The sequence below is a fragment of the Chelonia mydas genome, chromosome 5 (genome assembly GCF_015237465.2).
Source record: "Chelonia mydas isolate rCheMyd1 chromosome 5, rCheMyd1.pri.v2, whole genome shotgun sequence".
NCBI lineage: Eukaryota > Metazoa > Chordata > Testudines > Cheloniidae > Chelonia > Chelonia mydas.
In genome coordinates this window covers 76,379,382-76,404,022 of record NC_051245.2, presented here as the reverse complement: position 1 = coordinate 76,404,022, position 24,641 = coordinate 76,379,382, and the positions used below count along the sequence as shown (strand labels likewise).

The following is a 24,641-nucleotide window of genomic DNA, read 5'->3' as shown; positions in this document are numbered from 1 at the left end:
ACAGCAGGGCACGCTGCGCATCAGAGAAGCTTTGAAAACCAGTTTCATGATTGGCCAGGCTACGGTATAACAGTTCTGTTTGTTTCTCCTTGATGAAAACCCGCCCGCTTGGTTCACTCTACTTCCCTGTAAGCCAACTGCCCTCCCCCCTTCAATCACCGCTTGCAGAGGCAATAAAGTCATTGTTGTTTCAAAATCATGCATTCTTTATTAATTCATCACACCAATAGGGGGATAACTGCCAAGGGAGCCCGGGAGAGGTGGAGAAGGAGGGAAGCACCGGGTCGGGTGAGGGACAGACGAAGCCACACTGCACTTCAAAACTTATTGAATGTCAGCCTTCTGTTGCTTGGGCAGTCCTCTGGGGTGAAGTGGTTGGGTGCCCAGAGGGCCCCGCCTCCCTGCATCCTTGGGCATCTGGGTGAGTAGGCTATGGAACCTGGGGAGGTGGGCAGGCGGTTACACAGGGGCTGCAGTGGCGGGCTGTGCTCCTGATGCCTTTCCTGCAGCTCCACCAGACGCCAGAGCACATCAGTTTGATCCCCCAGTAGCCTCAGCATTGCATCCTGCCTCCTCTCATCATGCTGCCGCCACCTCTCCTCTTGCTCCCACAATCTCTCATCTTGCTCGTCCCTCCTGTCCTTGTGTTCATTTTCTGCTTTCCTGGACTCTGCCACTGTTTGCCTCCATGCATTCTGCTGAGCTCTTTCCGTGAGCGAGGACTGCATGAGCTCAGAGAACATTTCATCGTGAGTGCGTTTTTTTCGCCTTCTTATCTACGCTAACCTCTGGGACGGAGATGATAGGGAGAGTATTGAAACATTTGCAGCTGCAGGAGGAAAAAAAGGGAGAGTAGTATTTAAAAAGACACATTTTAGAGAACAATGGGTAGACTCTTTCAGGGTGAACCAAGCTGTTAACATTACATAGCACATGTGCTTTCGGTACAAGGTGACATTTTGCCTTTTATATTGAGGGCCTGCTGGTTTGGTGAGAGAGATCACACACACAGGGCCGGGCAACAGAATTCGGCTTGCAGGCAGCCATGGTAAGCCACAGTCTTTCAGCTTCTTCAACCTTCATAACATGTGGTAATGGTTTCAGACAGCAGCACCCTCCTTTCCCATACCACGCACCCGTTGGGTTGGCCATTTAAAAGGAGGGGCTGTGGTTTTCGGGTTAACATGCAGCAGAAACCCAACTAACCCCCCCCACACACCCAATTCTCTGGGATGATCACTTCACCCCTCCTCCCACTACGTGACTAGTATCAGGGAAGATCCCTGCCAGGCAAATGCAAACAGCTCAGCGTGAACGGCCCCCCTCCCACTGCGTGGCTAAAAGTGGGGATGATTTCTTTTCAATGGCCACCTCTGATTGTTCCCTTAATAATGTCCCTGGAGGATTTCCGCTCCATCCCCAGACACGTTAACAGACTTTTCAAGTAGCTGTACTGGCTGCAAATGCATCCCAAGTCTTCAGGGCAAATTAATCATTAAACACGCTTGCTTTTAAACCATGTATTATATTTACAAAGGTACACTCACCAGAGGTGCCGTCTCTGGCTTCATGGTCCGGGAGCCGACCTTGGGAGGGTTCGGAGGGTATTGGCTCCAGGGTGAGAAACAGTTCCTGGCTGTCTGGGAGAATGGTTTCTCCACTTGCCTGTTGTGCGCTATCCTCCTCCTCCTCTTCCTCGTCCCCCAAATCCTCATCCCTGTTGCGTGAGACTCCATGGACAGGGGTGAGGTAGTGGTAGGGGCACCCCCTAGAATTGCAAGCAGCTCATCATAGAAGAGGCATGTCGGGGGCTCTGACCCAGAGTGGCCATTTGCCTCTTTGGTTTTTTGCTAGGCTTGCCTGAGCTCCTTAATTTTCACATGGCTCTGCTGCAGGTCCCTGTTATAGCCTCTGTCCATCATACCCTTGGAGATTTTTTCAAATATTTTGGCATTTCATCTTTTGGAACGGAGTTCCGATAGCACGGATTCGTCTCCCCATACAGCGATCAGATCCAGTACCTCCCGTTCGGTCCATGCTGGAGCTCTTTTGCGATTCTGGGACTGCATAGTCACCTGTGCTAATGAGCTCTGCATGGTCACCTCTGCTGATGAGCTCGCCACACTGACCAAACAGGAAATGAAATTCAAAAATTCCTGGTGCTTTTCCTGTCTACCTGGCTAGTGCATCTGAGTTGAATGTGCTGTCCAGAGCGGTCACAATGGAGCACTCTGGGATAGCTCCCGGAGGCCAATACCATCGAATTGCATCCACACTACCCAAAATTCGACCCGGCGATGTCAATTTCCGTGCTAATCCCCTCATCAGGGAGGAGTACAGAAATCGATTTTAAGAGCCCTTTAAGTCGACAAAAATGGCTTAGTCATGTGGATGGGTGCAGGGTTAAATTGATCTAACGCTGCTAAATTCGACCTAAACTCATAGTGTAGACCAGGGCTAAGGTAGTGTAAGCCCTAAGAAAATGTTTTACAAAACATAATAATCTATTGTTGTTGCAGTACCCTTTTTGAAAGAAATTTTAAGGGAGACAGATTTTTTTGTTTCAAAAACATTCCAGTGCAGAATTTGGAATGCAAATTGCACCAGTGCACAAGATCTAGGAAGTGGGACCGACTCAAAACAGATGAGTTTATTTTCACTATCCAAACTGAGGGAAACTTCAAACACACAGTTTAGAAGGTAAAAAGTAAATAGATAATAATTCTTTTAGATTTAATAAGTGCTGTTAGTAACAGAAGTGAAGAATTTTTTTAAATACAGAAGATGATTTTAAACATGTGTCCTCTTATGTTTCCTTCAGTCTCACAACAGAAATATACCTCCCAAAAGAGAGAGAACTAAGGTTGAATAATATGGACTTTTGGCCCAGAAGAGTCCAGAAAACAGGGCTTGTAATGAAAAAGAGTTACTGAGGAAATCTTTCTCAATATGAAACATGGGAACAAGGTTGATGGCCCCTCGGGTAAGTATGATCTAGTATTCACCATAACTGAGAATCCTTCTATAAGTTCTATCCTCTGGGAAAACACTGGGACATTCATAAGCCATGGATCTGAGAGTTCTCAAATTTAGGGAAAAAACCCTAGAGTTTTGCAATCAAAAGACTAGAGGGCCTGATCCTGATCTCTCTTTGAGTTAAAGGACTTGAGTAATTCCAATGAAGTTAGAGATAGGTGCAAAATCAGTGTGAGATCAGAATCGAGCATCTAGAAGAGGAACTGAAAATCTTATTGGTTTGTAGTAGCTTTTCGCTTAAGCCTGGTACAGTACAGTAAAACACCCTTATATGAGATGGATAGAAATTCAATACATACAAGAAGACCATTCCACTCTTCCTGAACGATTACACACCAAAATGATACAGTCAAGGTACCAAGAAATGACCATTTTTTAAAACAGCTTGCGTAAGGCAGAAAAATATCTATAGACTTTAAAAAAAATGTTCGACCTCAACTGGTTTTCTCAGTGAAGAATTGCTACAAATATTAGCCTGAAGTTCAAGATAAAAGAGTTTAGGGTTGGTAGGCCTTAAATTTAGCCTTTCTGTAAAGAATTTGCCGTAGCAGTGCAATTTGTTCCTTGTATAACACTGCAGACATAAGGAGAATCCTTCACCACATTTTTCATGGCAGTGAGATATGCACTTGTCAACATATTTTGTCACCGCAAAGTGGCTCTTGGCAACAGGATCATAAAGATCAATAAAAAAGTGCAGATTCTCAATATTTTACTAGCAGCTGCAAAAATTTCATTTATCTTGTTATTTTCCTCGCTTACTGCCACCCTGTCTCAGGAGGGCACTGCTAGCTAAGCAGAATGTTTTTCCCAACATTCTATGAATATCTGACAAAAACTCTTGCCTTCATGTGTCTCTCTCTCTCTCACTCTCTTTCTCTGCTTCTCTCTCTCCCAAAGCTGTACATGTTATTAATTCTTTCCACCGTTACATAAAAATCAAAATTGGAGCCATGCTATAAATCACCAGCATCTCCTAACTTGAGAAAAATCGAGTCTACTTTGTACTTCACCCTTGTAACATTTCATCTCTCAGTTTGGCTTCCCTTAACATAAACACAGCAGTCCAGCAAATGAATGTGCTAAAACCAAATGACACACTTTGCTGCTGAAAGAGCAGAACTGTTTTTGAGCAATGGGTGGTCTGTGAAGCTTGGAGTAGGCCGAAAAAAAATGTGTAAGTGTACACCGTTCCTTACAAGCGTACAGAGCTTCCAAAACTCGCAGAAATCTCTGCATGCTGAAGTACATCAAAGGGATTTTTCCCTTTTCGGATAATATTTCCTTTGCTGACATGTATTTAGTATTGTGGTTGGATGACTCATAAAGATAGCTTCATGGCGTCCCAACGCAGTTGAAGCAGAACACATGCCAACAAACATTATTGTCAGCCTCAAAATAAAAACAAAACGTTCAGCTAAGGGTCAATCAATCAAGAGCGCTTTCAAGAAAATTCCATTTAGATATTACAAATCATAACAGAATGAATTTAAACCAGCTGACTTTCTGTGAGGAGGATGTCCATGTACAATAAAAATTAGACCAGTTTTTCAGTGTCCAACTTTTCTATTTTCTTACACTTGGATTCAGTCACTGGTGATGGATGCCAGTTTTTTAAATTGTGTTTTTGTAGTTCATTTTACAAAGATCTGAAGTAATCAAAAACAGATCAACAGAGGGAACTCTAAGTAAAAGCTTCATCATGAAAGCAGAGTTGTAAAATATACTTAATATTGACAGATGTGTAACGATTTTCTCATGCCCATATTTCATTTATGTTTTTCATCTATATGTATGTATACACACATACACACACTCTACACATACTCAAACATGGTTGTCTCAGTGGTTCATAATATACCTGGACTACCAACCAAAAGTGCTCTATACAACACAGAGACAACCTTAGTTTAAACAGACAATTTAAAAAATGAACCATCAGAATTATATCTAAAAATATAAATATTTAAGAGCACAATAAAAGTTTGTAATAATATAATAAAACATTGTCATATATTCTTCTTTGAATTGTTACTTTATTTTGACAAGGGGTCAGAAACAAAGTTTAAAAATGCTATTGGGCCATTTTTATCATTGTTAAACTGGCACCCTAAAAGAAAATAATCAAACTGTGTGTATTTTTCATTTTTGTTCGCATTCACATTTGTTAAAATATTATAAATAAGTTTAAGACTTGCCATTAAAAAAAAAAACCCAAAATAAATAGCCAACAGCAGGAGTGCTCAGCTTAGTTCCCAAACATTCTTTGATGTACTTGCTATAACATTTAATACAGCCAAACAGTTGCTTCTGATTCTGAAGGGGAAAGATTTGTTTATGGCTGAGATCATATATTTATGTAACACATTTTCTAGGTTTTTTTCTATTGTTTGTAGGGGGAGAAATGAGAGCCATAATTTCTTTACACATTCTTTTTCACATTCTCGTTTTTATTTTGTTATAACCTTCACTAGCTATTGACATCATAGGCATAAGCAGATCTGCAAAGCTAGGTCATTTACACTTTTACTAGCCATTATAGAGAAGAGGCATATACCTTTGCGTATGCTACTTTCAGAACCATTTAAGCCCACAAGATAGCCATGAGACCATATTGGCTGACAGGTGCATTTAGTAGATGCATATTTGGGTCATAAATGCCCAATGATTCTCCCCAAACTGGCTTCAGTGTTCAAAATTCTGATGTTTTCATTTCAAATGAGGCCTTCTCCTTGTCCTTCTCCCTCTAACATAATTATTTATTGTAAGGGATGGAGGACAACTCTTCCAAGCAAACTACTCTTTCCAAAGCAGTCTACTGAGACTACTCAAAGGAGATGCAGATTGCTTCGTACAATGTGATCTGCATATATGTTCCTCTTCTAATGTCATAGGGTTTAAATCATCAGGAACATCAGTGAGATCAAAATCAACCCTGCAGTATGTGCTCTCAATGATATTTCCCTTCCCCAGTTTTTGACAACCAAATTTAAGAGCTCTTAAATCCATACTACTGAGATTGTACTGCACAAAATGAAGCCATTCAAGAAAGCCCAACAATTGTTTGTGAACTGGTGATAATTACACTTCGGACTTTTCACTTCAAGGATTTTTTTCTTGCAGCAAATAAATCAAGACATACTTTACCTGTACTGAACTACTGTTAGATTCTGTTCCCCACAGTGCCTTGCACATCGGATATACCTCATCCAACTTGACTTACTGGGTTCCCCGCCATCAATAAAGTGCTGTAGTGTCCCATCTTGGTCATATATCTGGAGAAGAGGTCAGAAGGTCAAGTAGTTAGAACGAATCATCAGCAATCATTTTCACTACTTTGCCAGTGTCTCTGTGTGCCTGTTCCAGAAATTTATTGCCATGAGATTTGTCACTGCTTATTGATGCCCTTAGAAATACAAACAGAATAAAGAGAAATATTTCTGGTGATGCAAGTTTATCATTTTCCTCTTATCAAGCCAATCTTTTTTATATTAAACATATTTGTGGTGTCTCAAAGATGTGACTATGTTTCCCAAAGAATATTTAACCATTTTTGACAGGCCAGCCTTAAATAATGAACTGCCAGATAAACAAGAAAATCTGGATGTAAAGGCTGCATTGAAATGGTTGGAACAGCTGAGCATGGGTTAGTAATCCCTAAACATCTGAAGAAGTGGGTTTTTTACCCACAAAAGCTTATGCCCAAATAAATCTGTTTAGTCTTTAAGGTGCCACCGGACTCCTCGTTGTTTTAATCCCTAAACAAGGATCACTTCTTTCACATTTCAAATACAGCAAAAGCTTGTACTTTAGGACAGGATGGCACAGAGTATAATACAGCAAATACTAAACAACTGGGGAGCCCTAAGATTCATAGTACTAAAATTAATGGAAGTGGAAGGAGAAAGAGTAATTAAAAGCACAATTTCTGAGGTAGCAAATGAGAAACCAGTCTTGAAGGATCTACGTTTTCTTAAATAAGACATCCCTGCTAAGGAGAGGAAAACCAGTCTGAGGTTTAAAAAAGAACCCCACTTCCCCCTTCTTACAGTGTCCTTCTAGAACCAAAGACTCAAACCTCTTTGGAGGCTCTGAAATATTAGGTTAGCTTTTAGTTCTCCATTATTTTTCATACACGGATGCATTGGAATTGGGATTGGAACCAGAAAACCTAGACTACAGTGAGAGAGCCTGTTCTCACAACCTTTTTAATCAAATTTTGGAAATCATTTGGATAGTTTGGTTAAGTTTCAGATAGGCAGTCTAACAGTTGGGTGCTTATCCAAACCAAACCTGATCTCCAAACCTGTTGAGATTTCCCATTTACTAATTCCTATCCCTTTAAGAGCACTTTCTTTCATGACATGCTTGCAGAAAAACGTCTAAGCATATTAAAAATAATCTTCCCTTTTGAAAATTAGTTCAGCTAATAAAACAGGGAAAACATACATATATTAAATTGAATTGAAGATTTAAAAAGAAAACACATTATCAATTCCATAAACTCAATTTTATGTTGGCAGAATTGATCCAGAAATTATATTAAATAAATCAGTGTAACTGTGTCTCAATCATCATTTAAAAAAAACCAACCTGCTTCTAACCATGAGCACATTAAATGCACCAAACAGGGCCAGCCTAGCACAGCGCCCTACCACATGGGAGATATGAGCTCACAACCTGACCTTGTTTCTTTGCTCCTGGTTGAGAAAGGCTGGGATTTCTTTAGAGGCAATGTATTCATCACTGGGAGATGATGAAGGGGAAAGTGAGTCTTCTACAATGACCCTTATAGTTATTCATGAGTGGCTATAACAAGCTAAAGATGGAACCATGCCTGATGCTCCTTGACTGGAGGGTCAGCTAATCCAAGAGCTAATAATTAGGTGAACATAGCAGGGATCCTCAGGGCTTTAAGGGTGTCTCAGAAAAAAACTCTGTGTCTAAAAAGGACAAATAAATGTTCTTGAAGGTTTTCATTTGTTGTTTTTTCCATGTGTTGTACCTTGTTATTAACTAACAAAAACATGAACTGACATCCTTTTTCATATAAATACATGCTAATTTATTGTACAAATATAGGCAAATATGCTACAATGAATAAAACATATGTAACGGAGAGGGAAAAGTTGTACAGGAAATGTGCCCACAAGGAGAGAGAGAAGGAAAAATTAATGACTAACAGTGTTTGGCTGGAACCATCCTGGCAAAATCTGTCTAAACAGTTTTTCACACAATGCTTATTTTGTATTTATTGAAGGCATTTGTATGGTGCCTTGCATAGCAACATGGATTGCACTTAGGCAAAAAAAAAAATCCCATTCATAGAGCTAATATCTCCCTCTATGCCATGAATTCTAAAAGATGGAGATGAAAAGGATGAGACGAGCAGACCAGTTGAGAGAGAAAATGGACCCAACATTTATAGATAAACATGGACAAACAGAGGCCTTTCCACACTTTCTGAATATGACTAGCTAGTACCAATTCACTTGGTACCAATTCACTCGGTACCAATTCACTCAAGCTTCACTCTTGGGTAGAAATAATCCCCTTTATAAAACACAAATGAACTAAATTATAGCCCTGATCCAAAGTGAACTGGACTTGCATTGACTTCACTCAGCTTTGGATCAGGCCCTGTAACTGTTACCTCATTTTACTGCTGACTTATACCTATGGTTTAGCTTTCTGTATGTCTCCACATTGCTCCACAGCCTTAGAAGCAATGTCTATAAAAGCAGACAGGAACTCTAAATTGGGCAAAGTTTCATAATTCTGCTAGCTTTTCTTATGTTTGGGAGACATCACAATTTCTCTGTCATATTTTCTATTGGATTAATGGCAGGGAAAGGAAGGGGAAATTGCTACAAATGTTGTTGATTATCTGATGTTCCAGGTTCCTCATCAGAGACAACTGCATTTCCCCCATTTCAAATGAACCCACAGCATTCCTATTCCTGTTACGCCAAGAACCAAAATCCACAGTGCCATGAAGCAGAGGGCCTTTAACATTAAAGCAAGAAGGATGTTGCTACATTGTCTGTTTATTTGTTAAATCACAAAACCCCAGCTGAGGTCTGAAAAAGTTGATTCACGATATCACTACATTTTTGTCTAACTCAGGCAACAAGTATGAAGGGCGGGGGGAAGCATAAGCAGCTGTAATGTAGAACATTTATACTCTAGCATAAGCTGTGAATGGAGCTACTCTGGCATATTATATACATTTACACATTCCCTCTATATTACACATACACATATACTATGCATGTAGCGAAGCTAGCTTTGTAATAAATTGCATTTACTATGCATTTACCTTTCACAGTTTTGTCTGTTCACTTATCCATCCCTTCTGGGATTACATTTAACAGATTCCAGAAGAAGCTGCCATTCTGAAAATAAGGTATTCTTTCCCCAACTCTGGCTGGAGAACCCACTTGCCTCTCTAGGTCCCACAACCCTCCTCACCCTGTGCCTTTCCCTGACATGACCAAGGGAGTGGAATCCAACCAATTCATTGTCTCCTTCTTTCTCCCCATGTTGTTTCTTTCAATCAGAGCTGTGAGCAGCATCCAACCTGCTTACTGGCTTCCCTTCCCTCTTCTGAGCCAATATAACTGTTAATTCTTTGTTAGTTTTGCTAATAAGTAGTACATTAACATTTCCTATCTTTAGTCCGTTCTAATTTATCTTAAGTAGTACACCAAGCTACTGGTACAGTTCAGATACTGATACAAGCTTACTCTATAAGGGTTATTTATATGGTACGACTTGTTCCTTTTTTATTAATCTCTATGCGATAGGATATTGATGTTTTACAGTTTTAAAAGATTATATACTCAAATTTAAATGCAAAAATGTATGATGATTTTGCAGGTACCATATCCCTTGGTTTCAGAATATCAGAAGTCCTTGCTTTCTTATCCAGAGCCAGAGCATAGGTCAAAGTGGAAGAGGGCTCTAATTGACATAAACTATTGAAAGTAATCTCTTTTCCAGTTTTTATTGCCCCTTCTCCAGAATACAGCCTCCCCAACATTTAGGAGCATAGCACAGTGAGCAGCAGCAGACTATGAGGTATATGAAGGGCAGATGACCAACCTCTTTCCAGGTTGCCATCAACGCTGCTACATAAACTAGATGTGTTCAGAGCAGAGATAAAATGGAGACAACAAGTAGGCAATTGGTGCGCTGAGACTGCTGCTTCTTATCCCAAATATAATTGTTTCATCTACCCTGTTTGTTTTTCTCCACTTGTCTTTTGTCATATGCTAAGGTTGTAATCCCTTTCAGGGGCAGGATTTGTCTTTTAATTGCATGTATATACAGCCCTACACAATGGGGTCCTGATCCTTGATTGCAGCCTTTGGGGACAACTGCAATAATATAATAAATAATGATTAAAAGATAATATTAATAATTAATAATAATAAGTCTTTTCAAACCAGATAATATACCATATAAGTGATCCTTGAAAAATCTAGGAAAAACGGTTACTAAGCAAAATAAAAAGCTACTGTAATCAAACAGTTGGGTACTATTTAGAATATGCAAGGGCGTGCGCATGAATTGAAATGTGACCGCTTTTGGAGGGGCACGTTAAACACACACATATTACACACATCAAACCATACCAACGCACACACGTACATCATATGCATAGAAATAAACAGCAGTACACTCACCATTTCAACAAAAATACATGCGCTGTGGAGCCATCTGAATAAATGTATCCACAAGTACTTGGTGCGGTGGAGTCACAGAGCTCCTGCGGCCCTGGCAGGAAGAGAGCGAGAGAGTCCCTCTCTCTCTCCCTGCTGCAGTCCTGGGGCTGGAGGAGTTCTGTGTCTCTGCTTGCCCCCGCCCTGCCCCCCCTTGTGCATGTCCCTGAGAATATGTCATGTACTAAACTTAAATGAGACCATGCACCTCCCGCTTGGATGAGACTCCCCCCCACCCCGCAAAACAAGCTGATGTCCTAGGCATTGCCACAAAAACAATAATAATTAATAATAATAAATGAATAACAATACGCCAGACAAGACATGGCAAAAGCATTCAGAAAACTCTGAATCATTTTCACCCAGATGCTGCCATCTAGGCTCTTGATTAACATGCAGGTACATGGCAAAATACACCTCCAACGCTGTTGGATGTACAAGGTCCTGAAGTGCGCAGTAACTGTAATGGAAGGTTGACATTTTAATGGAGCATTTCTGCACAGAGAGGCAAGCCAGCAGTGAAGTAGTTAAATACAAATTCACAGGAGAGACAGTGAGGGGAAAAATGGTTAGTTCAGTCAAGTTCTTTCCTTTCTATCTGTTGCTTAGCTTTGTTCTCTTTCCATGGCCTAATGAAGGATTGTGTCTTTTGAAAGTCTGCCTGCATTTTATTTTTCCACTTAGACCAATAAAAAATATTAGCGTACAACTTAATTGACCTCGTTTTCCTTGCTTGCAAAAAGAGGAAAGACTGGCCCTCACAGTGGAATTTTTTAAAGAGAAAACGTATATGGTTCTACATTCAGATTCTAAAAGTGACTATTATAATTATACTTTTATTTATGTTGTAAGGCATCAAAGAGATGGCTAAAAATCCCAAACTCTGCAAAATAACTCTTACTGTTGGTAGAGGATTTTTTTACTTTTTGCTGTACAGTATTGTCTATATTGATATGACACATATAAAGGTCATGGTAACTATAATTTGCAACAAGGATGAGATTTTCAAAAGATTTCCCTCACTATTAGATACAGGAAGCTGCCTGTAGGAGTTTCTTTGTAAGGGGCCCTCCAACTATGGACTCCAATGCCCTTCTGAAGGGGCTAAAATGTCCAGGCCTTCAGGACCCATTGCAATGCCCATATTTTCATTTAGGCTTTTGTAGAAGAGAATTGGGTGTAATAAAGACTGGGCTTTGTGGGTATGCTGTGGTACTCTGACCTGATATCACTGGTTGATTATTTGTTTTGGAAAAGCTGCTGTTTGTGTCATTGTATTCTCAACATTTTATTTTTTTCTAGAATTTAAAACATTCACTATTTATACAAAAATTAGCATTGATCCTGAACCTAAGCTGTGGTTTGCTTTTTAACCCAAACGCCACCCCCTAGCCTAAATTTAATCAGGAAATTTTGACTTTTGTCTTCCTCTGTCTCTATAATATCTTATTCCAAATCTTTCAAGCTTTCCCGACCGTTGGATCTCTTTGACAACTCAAGTACACTCTTTATTTGAAGAAAATAGGTTATAATTAAGCAAAGTAACTAACAATTTGTATTGCAGAGAGTTTTGGAGCCCAATATTGATCCTATTGATTACTAGGGAGTTGACTACTAATGTATTTAAAGTTAAGCACATGCTAAAGTGCTTGGATAGATCAGGACTACAGCGCTTGGCACTTTGAAGGATCAAGCCCTAAGGTTATAAACCTGATCTCTACCATGCAAATGGCTTGAAATCCCTGGATTTATTTAGGCCAAACGTAAAATGGGAATAATAATGATTATTCATTTTTGTTGAGTACTTTGCAATCTATAGATGAAAATGTGCTATGTAAATGTAAAGCATTAGTATTAGTTACACTGGTCAAGTGCGGTAATTAAACACAGCACGGTTCAGTGTCTTGACTGAGAGGGACTGTGGTATAGTAGATTAGCTAGGGCTACAGAATAAAATGTCTTGGGTCTGATACTTAATATGTTATTTATTTTTTAGCACTTCTAATCAGCACTCAGAGCAAAAATGAGCTGCACTCTGTGTGAATAGCTAACTCAGTTGCTTAGTAAATATGAGTATTTTGACAGGGACACACTGAATGAGGAAGCCTCACTAAAATAATTATAAATTTAGTCAGTGTTGCTCTTTCCTTTGATTTATTAATCTGGTAACCCACTCATCCTATTTACTGAAGATTTGAAAATCATCTCTTTATTCACCTATGCAAAACAAAACATGAAAAAGACCAAAGCCAAACTCACAAACATGGGAAATTCCCCAAGCACATCATTTACAAAACCCAGCATTTAAAAGAAAGGCAATAATTAGATAAACACATAATAAATTTTACACTAGCTATATAATAAACAAACACAAGCACAAAGAAATGCATGTTACATCACAGCACAGTAACCTTAAATTTGATGCAAAATTATTATTACATCAGTAATATCAAAATACAAACAAAAAACTAGTTTGAAAAATAATTTAAAATATCCATGTATAGATAATGACACTGACACATCCATAACTAATTTTTACCATAAGCTGATAAAGTTACATGGCTTTTCTCTTCAGCTATATAGACATTATTTCCAAGAAATGTCAGTTATAAGTGTTTACTAAACATTCTACTCTTAGTTGATAAACAGATTAACTGATATTTTGCACTTTAAAATATGCCTCAAAAAGACTATCTAGGGACAGATATCAAGACAACAAATATTATTTTTTTTAAAACCAAGAACTCCTAGGTTAGTGTTAAAGTGGTTAGGATGCAATGAATTATTCATTCATTAATACTTGATAATAAAAACAAAAAATTCTTATTTGGACAGTGTAAGGTACTATAGTAAGTGGGCTTTATAGATAGAAAGATACATAGACACTATGTCCTTAGCTATTAATTTACTTACTTTTAAGTGTTTGGATTTTGTAAATGATGTGATAAGTAGCTACCATAGTTGACTTTGCTAAGTGACAACAATTTTTTTAAAACATTTTTTTTGTTTTGTGAATTTTTATATTACACGCACACACTTTTCTGCTTCACTCAAGGGCTTTCAAACATTTTTAGATGCACTTAAAATGTCTTTAATTACTATTAGCAGAAAAGAATCTGAACTACGTGAGCAGTAAGGAAACATCAGGAGGCCTCTCTGGAAGAAATTTAAAAAGAAACATTCTTGAATGTTTGTTGGAGATCCTCCCCAACAGCCTCTGCACATCTTTAAAAATGTAGAGAAATCAATCTTGATATTCAATGAGCTATAACAGCCCAGGCTATCCTAAACACTTCTTTACAGTTAGTCATATCTGGTATGGACTTGCAATATCTTGCAATATCTGCTTAATGTTTCTTCTCTTTAATCTAGCAGGCATCCTCTAGCCATTTTTTAAAAAGAAAATATTTGCCAACTAATTTAAAAGTTACTTGGACTTAATGTATCTCAAAGGATTATAGCATATGAAAATATAAATATTGTTTGGAACTGTCTGTGTTAGGTGAAAGGCTTCATCTCTCATTTAGACCCCAATCCAGCAAATGCACACATGTAGTCTCATTGCCCTCAGTGGGACTACTCGTGTAAAGAGAAGCATGTGTGTAAGAGGTTGCGGAACAGAGGTCTAATTCTGGAAAGCTGATGAGTTCATAAAATGGTTGATTTTAAATACAAGTTTCAATGTTCGATTTTGACACTGAAACCTGGAGGTCCCCTGTTGTAAAGGAGATTTCCACGTAACAATAAGGGCTAGTACTACTCAACAATATGGTCCTACATGGTGATGTTACAGACTTCAAACTAAATTTGTGTGAAATTGGTACCCTATAAACTAGATTTTCTCCAGCACAGAGACAAGGGCATGGAGGCAATGTAACTTTTAGGGTTGTAATAAGCAACATTCACCAGTTCACAAAGGCTAAACTCAGAAAATGTACGCATGCACACACACGCAAATTAAAGCTGATGGAGTTCCCACAAAGCATTTTATGGCCTCCTCTTTTGTATCCTTTTAATGACTTTTGTATCCTCTTAATAGCTCCAGTGACACGATAAACAAATGCTGGTGTTTAGTGCACCAGTGGTTCCAATTTGGAAGATTTTGCTTGATTTTAGTATTTGAAGATCCATATTGTGCCCCATTGCCCATTCCTATGAACGCAGTCACAATAGCAGCAAGGGCATGTGGAGGCAGCACCAATTCAGCCAGCTGAAGTAGCATCACCACAGACTATGCTGAGGCAGTTTTCCAACTTCTTCTCCACTGTCTCATTTACCGGGGACACAGTGCATAATAAGCAAATTGGGCTCAGTGCGTAGATATACTACCCTCACAAAAAGCAATGAGCAAAAAAGAAAAATGTTCCAAGAAGGGAAAGATAATGAAAAAAAGAGGGAAACAAATGATCAAAGATGTGATAATCCTGAGAGAAGAACTTGACACCAAGTCCAGCTGGGCACAGCAGAGACTCAAGCAGGTGTGTTCAGGGAGAAGGAGTTCCATATGTGAACTCCTTAATGAAGAAGGCCCATGCACCCAGTCCCAATAAGTGCCTGAAACTGCAAACCATTGCTCATGTGAATAGTCCCACTGAAATTATTGGTACTATTCATATGAGAAGGTGTTGCAATTCCTAAAATGGCACCTTGGGCCAGAGAACAAGGACAATCAAGCTGACCCTTGTTACCTCATTGCTTATAAGACATGAGCATTTCTTCTGGTATGTAACAATGGATACCATCATCCACCACCTTTAATATCTATATTAACTTTACCAAACAATCCCAGCATCCTATGTCATTAAAAAGAAGTCAGCTAATTCCTTACCCCCATGTTGTTGCTCCTTTGTTTAACTGAGAAGTTCTTTTCGCTCATATTCATACAGTCAAATCCAACTAGGCAAAAAATTAAAGGGGTAAAGATATTTAAGCACAAATAACATTTCAGATTAGTGCTTTAAACCACTGTTCCTCGACCTTTTGGATGCCAGGGACTGGCTTGCTGCCTTCTTCAATTGTGCCAGGGAGATCTAAGGGACCACGGACCCATTGTTGAGTAACACTACTTTAGACCATTGGCAGCTGGTATAAGAACAGGTGTTGGTAGGTTAAATTATTAGGCCTCAAGGGAGGCAGTATTTTCTGGTGATTAAAGCAGGGGAGTGGGAGTCACAACTCCAGAGTTCTTCTCCTGGTTCACTGTGATCTTGGGGAAGTCACCAAGGGCCAAAAGGTGCTCATAAATAAAAGGCTCTAAACACAGCAGAATTGCTTTGGTTCCACTGTGCAAGTGGGGCAGAGGGTTTGGGAAGTCTTTGCAGGAGAGTTCTGATTCCCTTACATACCTCAGAGTTCAGCTCTGCCTGTCTCCATGGCAGCTGGGGCTTGGTGACATGGTGAGAGAGCTGCTCAATTGATCCACTACATTTGCTGTGGGCTGTTTTAAAAATATGGCTTCAAACTGTGCGTGCACAGCTTTGGACAAGCCTGTATTATCATGAGTGTTAGAATTTACACTTGCAAAACCCCAGACCCAACATTTCTCTTATGATATTTAAAGAAATATTAAAGCAATCACTATCTAGAGCATATGGAATGGCTGTTGGTTTAAAATCTGTGGAGCTCTGTTAGAGTAAGGAACCAAGATATTTTTTTCTTCTACTTTGTAGTTAGAGTCTTTTATTCTTTCTGTTATCTATTTTATGATTTGCGATAGCTCTCATATCACCATAGTGTCTAGGGGATAGATTTAGAATGGTATTTAGGTGCCTAAAGATACAGATAGGCATCTACCAGGATTTACAAAACTACCTCAGCAAGTTAGGTGCCAAATTTCCATTGAAATCAATCGGAGTTAAGTGCCTAAATACCTTTGAGGATTTGGGCCTAACTGCCTTATATTCTGGTTGCAAGTAGTTGCCTCTTCTCAACTCTGGACATGCCATTAGCAGATTCTCCACATTATGAATACTGCTGCTGTTGCATTCAATGCAGGGGTGTTTGCTGCAGGATCTTTTGCCACCTGCCTCCTTCACAAATACTCATCAGAGTTGGCTTACCAGTACAGTGACCAGATATCCCAATTTTATAGGGACTGTCCTGATATTCGGGGCTTTATCTTATATAGGAACCTACTATCCCCCTCCCCCGCTTCCCGATTTTTCATACCTGCTACCTGCTATCCTACTTAGCAGCTCCATGGCTCTGAGAGAGGTAAAGAGACCGAGGGTGAAAAACTGTGACTGGATCTGAGGGTCCAACCAAGGAAGAGGTAAAAGGGAAGAAAATCTCCAGGATCAGATCCAAGGTGAGCTTCTCATTGTGGAAGGAAAGAAACAAGTAGTACAAATTCTTTCACTGTGTTTTTAGCCACAGTCTCCTCATGGCTATGCGTCATGTGAATTATGTCCAAGGATATTCCATGAAAGAACTTATAGGAAACAATGTGCATAATAAAGTACCTATTCAAGTAGAACAGCTAGTTTTTGAATGGACAGTGTAAGGTGGATGTGTTGCTAATGCACCCAGGGAGGAGTGCTACAAAGATATTTTTACTAATTAATAACAAAAGCAAGATTGGTATTTTATTTCAGTGGAGCTACAAACATTTTACATGACAACCATTCAGTATCCCTCTGCTTTAAAACAGGCTAGAAGTTGGTTTACAGTTTCTTACCTAAGGATCCTACTGTGCCAGTGTCACAAATACTGTCACTTCCAATAAGGTGATGGCCCCCAGCGGCAAGAACAGGAGATCCAGAAATCCCAAATGTAATTATATTTTATTTCCTAATAAATAGATTTCACAGTTTATTACTGGTGAAAAGTGCTTCTGGCTTCATACATTGTTGGATTGGTTAAAATGAGTGGAATTTTCCTCTACAGACGTGTAGAGGTCTGTGCATAATTCAGTGAAGTGTTTCTTTGTTTCTTTTATACCCAGAGTGCCTACATTTTGCCCAAGTGATGGGCAAACTTGCCAGGACCATCATTAAGGGCTTGATCCAAATGAAGTCAGTGGGGCAAATCTATTAACTTCAGTGGGCTACGGATCAGGCCTTAACAGTCATAGTCCATGAAACAAGCCCATTGAAGTGCAGCCTAAGGAGTTCTTCAGTGCAGCTTGTGGTCACACTCATTGAATATGGAGGTCTAACCATGGGGACGATAGGTCTCAGCTATGATCTTCAAGTTCCAGCATATAATGCTTTATCTCAATCTGAGCAGCTAAGGGCTTGCAGGCCTGTAATCTTGGTTGCCTATACCTCCATGTTGAAGATGAGAGGGACCACAAGACACAACATAGACCTCCATGGGATGCCCTTTGACTTACCTATTTCATGTTTTAAATATATTCCAAGAAAAAAATGAAATTAAAAATAAATAAAATTAACAATTCATGACAGTTTTTTCTGTAAAAACCAGAGATTCTTAAATAAAAGCCCATACTAGAAACAACTTAACTTTCAAGCAATGGTAGGGAAATATGGTATTATGTTCCCCTGAGATCATTACTGATTGAGCTGATTGTGATCCAGCAGAGAATAAGCAGGTCAGAAAAGGAAAAACAGTCTTGTGCTTAAGGCTGAGGCTCTGCACCAGGACTCAAAAAATTGTGGTTCAATTCCTAGACATGCTACAGAGTTCCCTTGTGACCTTGGGCAAGTTACTTAAGCTCTCTGTCTTGAATTCCCAGCTGTAAAAATAGGGATAATACTTTCTTCTACCCATTGTCTGTCTTCTTGGTGTTTCAGGGTAGGGACTATCTCTTACTATGCATTAGTATAGCACCTATCTCAATGGAGCCATAATCTGAGTTGCTTCTAGGCTCTGCTATAATAATAACTGTTTAAATGCTTTTTGAATCCCACATTTCTGAAAGAGCTGTTCATGTTTGTAGTGAACAAGGGAGTTAATTTTTTTTAAAAAAGATATCATACTTAACTTCTTTGTGCAAGTTTTAAATAATGAAGCACATTGTTATTTTTAGTTTTGAATATTTTGGAATGTCTGGAATGCCAAGTTCCCAAGATGATGATTAAAAGGTCAAGTAATAAAATATATGATAAACTACGCCTGAGATTCCTCATAAAACAAATGAGTAATGGCTGTAAAAACTGTCTTGCTGTAGTTTAATACTGAAAAATGTGTGTGTGTTCTATCAATTCTTTCCTTCCATTAGATTACAGAAATATTAGTAAATCAGCATGATAATGTTTAATTTGCAGTTAATCCTGTTTCAAGGCTGAAGTCAGAATCAGAAAAAACAGTTGAAAAGAGTCCGTGAACAGTAACACAGTATTGGTGTTTGCAGTGGACACCTTTTGGACAATGTGAAATTGATTTTTTTCTTGTCACAGTGCAGGTCAGGTATTGGTAAGTATCACATTAAGTTTCTTTAGAAGATTACTGGGGTTTCTGTGAGGATTATAACAGTAGATTAGAACATGTTCAAGTCACAGTCACAGGAGCCCTCCAGAGCGGTTAAGCATTTGGCATATCTCACTTATCTCTAAGGGTGGCAGAGGCCATCAATACAAAGTGGACCATCAATCAATCTGGGGTCTTCTTCAGACGTCTCCTGTCAGATGATCAGAGGAAGACTTTGGGGAATCAGCTTTACATTATCAGGATTTGGTCTGTGATCAGAACAAGCCACTGAACCTTTTACTTTTCATTTGGCAAAAACATATACACTGGAAAAAAGTCCTGACAGTTCATTCATTTTGCTCCATACTGGAGCCAGATGATGTTTGACTGGTGGGACCCACCCTCTTTGATGTTGTACTCTTTTGAGAGTGGCCTGCTGTGAAAAAAATTTTATCCTTCCAAATTAAAGAGAAATATTTCTGTGTCCAGCTGTTCCGTGTGACATGTTTGCCATTTTTCAGTGTATTGGCTTTGTGCCATTTTGCAGGCTGTGTTTCAAACCTATCTTTTTCCGTCTCCTTCTCTCAGCAACAATATCCACAATGTGTTAGTGTCTCCAATGTCTCTATAACATCAATACCAAAAAGGAAAATACAAGTAATACTTCATTGCTATGAACTACACTAACAATATTTACACGTTTCTTTTGAAAAAAAATTAAATTAAAACCAGCATCATTTTATTACATGAAATGAAGTATAAAACTCTCAAATATAATCTACCTATGAAAAATTAATGTCAGTTTATTTCTGATTATAGTAACCAAACCATGAAGTAAAGCCTCTGTAGAATACATTTACAAACTAAATGAGTTTGGATGTTATTAAGACTCGTTTAATCTGTACTGAGTCCACATCAAAAAAATGGCATCAGTTCAGCAGGCCCTAGCTCTGTTTAAATTAGACAAACTTCTCAAGAAAGCTTGAATAAACATTTAGGTTTAAGTAATCAAGAAAACCTGTATCTTCTCATATTTATTAAGTGCAATTTTTAGAGTTATAAAAACTGCTGTCACGAGTTGTGTATATTCTAAATAAAGGGTGGGCCACACCATTACAATTTTTCCCATCCCCCCTCATCTCTTGAGGTGGGTGAAACACAACAGGTTCCACTTACTCTTCTGCTCCAGGATTCCCTCTTCCCTTTCATTTCCATATTTGCTGACACGAACAGAGATCAATGCTTAATAGATTCTGGCATGCTCACCACTGCAGAAACCTATGTCCTGTAATTTATCTCAGAATATGACTAGCAAATTTGAATAACTGCTCATACACTCATCACATAAATGTGATGTGAAAATTAAAAATAGAATCAGAGGCACTGTAGGTGAGGAAGGAAGTATCTATTTTGGAAAATTACCCAGACAGGACAATATAAATTAACTGTTTCCCCTTTCAGTACACAAATCCAAGCTTCCTGCCAAAAAAAAGAGCAGGATCAGTTCTGTCCTAAAAGTTCTGATCTAAAAATAATGTGTAATGATGTGGTCTGCTCTTTATTTCCAGTATACATAATTCATGAAAGCAGTGTTTATAACTCTGCAATGATATAGATATATGAATAAATGGAAACTGATGGTGCATCTCAATGTACAATATAACATCAGTGGATACCCCATGCTATGACCTGCAGCCATGCTTTGTTTTGTTGTGATTCACTCCTGCTCATAAACTAAGTAGGTTCAGGCCAAATCTGCATTTAAATAGGCGAAATCCACAGAATACCGAGATGCTGCAGGAAACAGTGCTGGTGAGTCTGTAGGTGGCACTCTTCCCTCATCCTGTAGTGATTTGGAGTGCCAATCTTTATTATATAAACTCTACAAATGGCTACATTTGGATTTCTATGTCATTACATTGCATGATGATTCAATACAACATTGTAAAGATACTATGCATGTCATCACGGTTCCTCACCTTTCCTAGGCCTATTTTCCTAGATAAATTTGGAAACTTCCTCCCCACAATGGCCTCTGATTTCCCCTTCCATATCTAACCAAGATTCCCAACCTCCATTATTCTGCATTCTGTCCTACCATCTTTTACACCCACCACAAAGTCTTAGCATTCTTCTCCTTTCCTGCCCTCCCCACTTCATTACTATTACATCAGAAAACACCTAACAACAATGAAAAAAAAAATAAATGACTAACCATAAAGATTTGTGTGATCCTGTTTTTTCCTTTATCTCTAACTCTGTACAGTTTTTGTCCTTCTTTCTATCCATTTCCCCCTTGTTTTTAGTATCTTTCCTCACCCCCATTTCCTTCACCAGTTCTCACATTTTTCCATTGCATCCTTCTCCTCTGCTCTCTACCCCAATTTCCCATTTTTCTCTCCCTCCCACCATATCCCAAGAACTCCCATGTCTTTCTCTGGCTCCCTTACATCAGCATAATTCCCTTGAACTCCATGGAGTTACTCCTGATTTTCACATGTGCATATGAGAGCAGAATTGGCTATGCATCTCTTTTTTGTTTACACCAGCCACCACAACACAACCCTCTTTCTCTGGGTCCTCATCTCTTTGGCACTAAGGCCCATATCTGTCTTTCCTTTCTACTCATCTCTTTTTCCCTAAATACCCTGGGATCTTTCCAATTCATTCTCTCATCCCAGGACCTTTCCCATTTCACATCATTTCTACCCTCAGTCTCAGACACACCTACCCTCAACAATAAGTGAGGGTGTTTTTCATGGCTATGAACACACAAAATCTGTTTTTTAATTACTCTCCCCAAGCTGTCTTTACTGTGCAACACAATGGGCTAAATTAATCCCTAGTGTAATTCAAAGGAAGTCAATAGGGACACCAGAGGTCAATTTAGTTATTATTATTATTATTAATTAGCTAGTGGATGCCAGTGATGTGCTATAATAGGCGTACATAAAAACATTCACTGTACCTAAGGGTCTGCAATCTAAAAGACACAGATAAGACTAAATGCACTGGGAGATCCAGACAAGATGGTAGTTGAAAATGTAAACTCTCCCTCAACTTAGACACTTTCCACTTAAATAGAGATGGTGTAAGGAGGGCAATTCATTAATGTGGGTTAGTAATCTTCGTAACCTTGACAGGAATAGCCCTGTTTCCCCCACCCTCCAGGAAAGGAAGGCCGCAGCTCCCCGAGTTGGGCAGAGATTTCCCCCAAAGAGAGTGAGGAAACCCTGGAACCTGTATGAGGACTGAATAGAAGAAGTTGAGCGTACTGACAGCCAGCTTGCTTCTTCTGAGGCCAGTCCCCAAAGGGGCAGATGAACAGCTATGGATAGAAAGTAAGTGTGTGTGTGTATTAACCCATGAGCTGGGTAGGGTGACCAGGTGTCCGGTTTTTGACCACAACAGCTGGTCAAAAAGGGACCCTGGTGGCTCCGTTCAGCACCGCCGACCGGGCCGTTAAAAGTCTGGTTGGCAGTGTGTGGCGCTAAGGCAGGCTAGTCCCTATCTGTCCTGGGTGGCACCGCACCATGCCCCAGAAGCAGCCAGCAGGTCCACCTCGGGGCTCCTAGGCAGGGGGGACCATGGGGCTCCACGCGCTGCCCCCATCCTGAACACAGGCTCAGCACTCCCATTGCCGGGCTGGGGTGGTGGCGCTGTGCCTGCAGGAGAGAGCGGCACATGGAACCTCCTGCCCCCCCCCGCCTAGGACCTGGAACTGCTGGCTGCTTCTGGGGTGCACGCAGCCTGGGGCCAAGACAAGCAGGCAGCCTGCCTCAGCCCACCCGCTGCCCCACAGACCGGGAGCAGCCCGAGGTAAGCCAGTGCCCCAAACCCGAGCCCCAACTCCCTGCCCAGCCCTGAGCCCCCCCCAAACCTGGAGCCCCCTCTTGTACCCCAAACCCCTCCTCCCTGGCCCCATCCCAGAGCCCTCACCCCCACTGCACCCCCGCCCCCTGGTCTGGCCCAGAGCCTCCTCCCATACCCTGAACCCCTCATCCCTGGTCCCAACCCAGAGCCCTCACCCCCGCTGCACCCCAGACTCCTGGTCCGGCCCAGAGTCTCCTCCCACACTCTGAACCCCTCATCCCCAGCCCCACCCCAGAGCCCTCACCTCCTTCTGCACCCCAACCCCCTGCCTCAATCCGCAGCCCCCTCCCACACTCTGAATCCCTCAGCCCCACCTCCCAGCCTGGAGCCCCCTCCTGCACCCCAAACCTCTCATCTGCAGGCCCATCCCAGAACCTGCACCCCCAGCCGGAGCTCTCACCCCCTCCCATACCCCAACTCTCTGCCCAAACCGAGAGCCCCCTCCTGCACCCTAAACCCCTAATTTCTGGCCCCACCCTGGAGCCCACACCAGTTAGAGCCCTCACCCCCTCCCGCACCCCAACACCCTTCCCCAGCCCAGTGAAAGTGAGTGGGGGGAGGACTGTGAGCCACCGAGGTAGGGGGAATGTAGTGAGCTGGGGAGAGGGCGGGGCTAGGGTGTTCGTTTTTGCGACTAGAAAGTTGGCAACCCTAGGGTTGGGGGGCATTGAGGGAAAGGATATGCTCAGGAAGGGGGCTTAGAAAGAGAAGCAAAATGGGGAAGCAGAGAGAAAACTTGTATAAACTCGGGAGCTCACTTAAATATTTTGCTTGGGAGACCAAACATAAATGAATATGTTCCTGCTAACAAGATGCAACACAGTTTTTCTTTTACTCCTTTTCAAATGACTTGTAAATCAGATACTGGCTCTGAATTTGTGGATGAGCCTTCCCAATCAAATTCATCACCACATTTGGAAGAGGAGCAAGCATTAAGGCATCTATCTGCAAGCAGACTGTTAGCCAGCTACTCAGATTAACTACTTCCAAAGAGCTAGACACAGTTCTAATAGAAATCAGTGTATTTGTAATAAGAAGCACCTTCTGGTTCTTATGAGACAGATTTATGATTTCACACAAACACAAATGTCCTAGAACTAACCCTTTTTAATAAGGAGTCTTTAAAACACATTAAATGTTTGTCCTAATGAAGTAATGGTTTCCTAAGGTTTTACTTCTTTTCTGTACTCCCTACAGTTTTATTTTTTGTTGAAATATGTCATTTCTTAAATTATTATGTTTTCCTAAGTCTACTACATTCTTTTTCTAACCCACACTAAGAAAGCACAATTGTCAAGCATTCTATTTTGAGGGCAAACTGACCTCCAACATATTGTGAATAACATATATTTCATATTTTACAGTTATTCTGAAAACATTCCTAAGCTTAAATCCTGTGTGTGTCTTAATATCTTCCACTCACTCCACCCAGCAAGAGTAAACCAAAAAGCCTAATGCCTTCAGTCAATTTCAAGGACAAGGTGAGAGGAGAAGATGAAGAAGTATTTCAGTATGAGGGAGTCACTAATATTACAGGAGTCACAGCCAACTTAGATAAGACACTGTTGTGAGACAACCCCACAGCAGCTGTTGCAATCCCAAAACTGTCATTTCTGAGTGTTAAAAATTGTCTAACTA

General features: G+C 40.3%; 1 protein-coding gene across 2 annotated transcripts in view; it reads right to left on the bottom strand.

Annotated features, from left to right (window-relative positions):
* PRDM6 (PR/SET domain 6) overlaps positions 1 to 24,641 on the bottom strand; it is a 99,399-nt gene that overhangs the window by 29,835 nt on the left and 44,923 nt on the right. For both annotated transcript variants that reach the window (XM_007060868.3, XM_043547355.1), the window contains exon 4: positions 6,184 to 6,311. In XM_007060868.3, the coding sequence (XP_007060930.2) occupies positions 6,184 to 6,311 (128 nt within the window). The remainder of the gene's footprint in view (positions 1 to 6,183; positions 6,312 to 24,641) is intronic.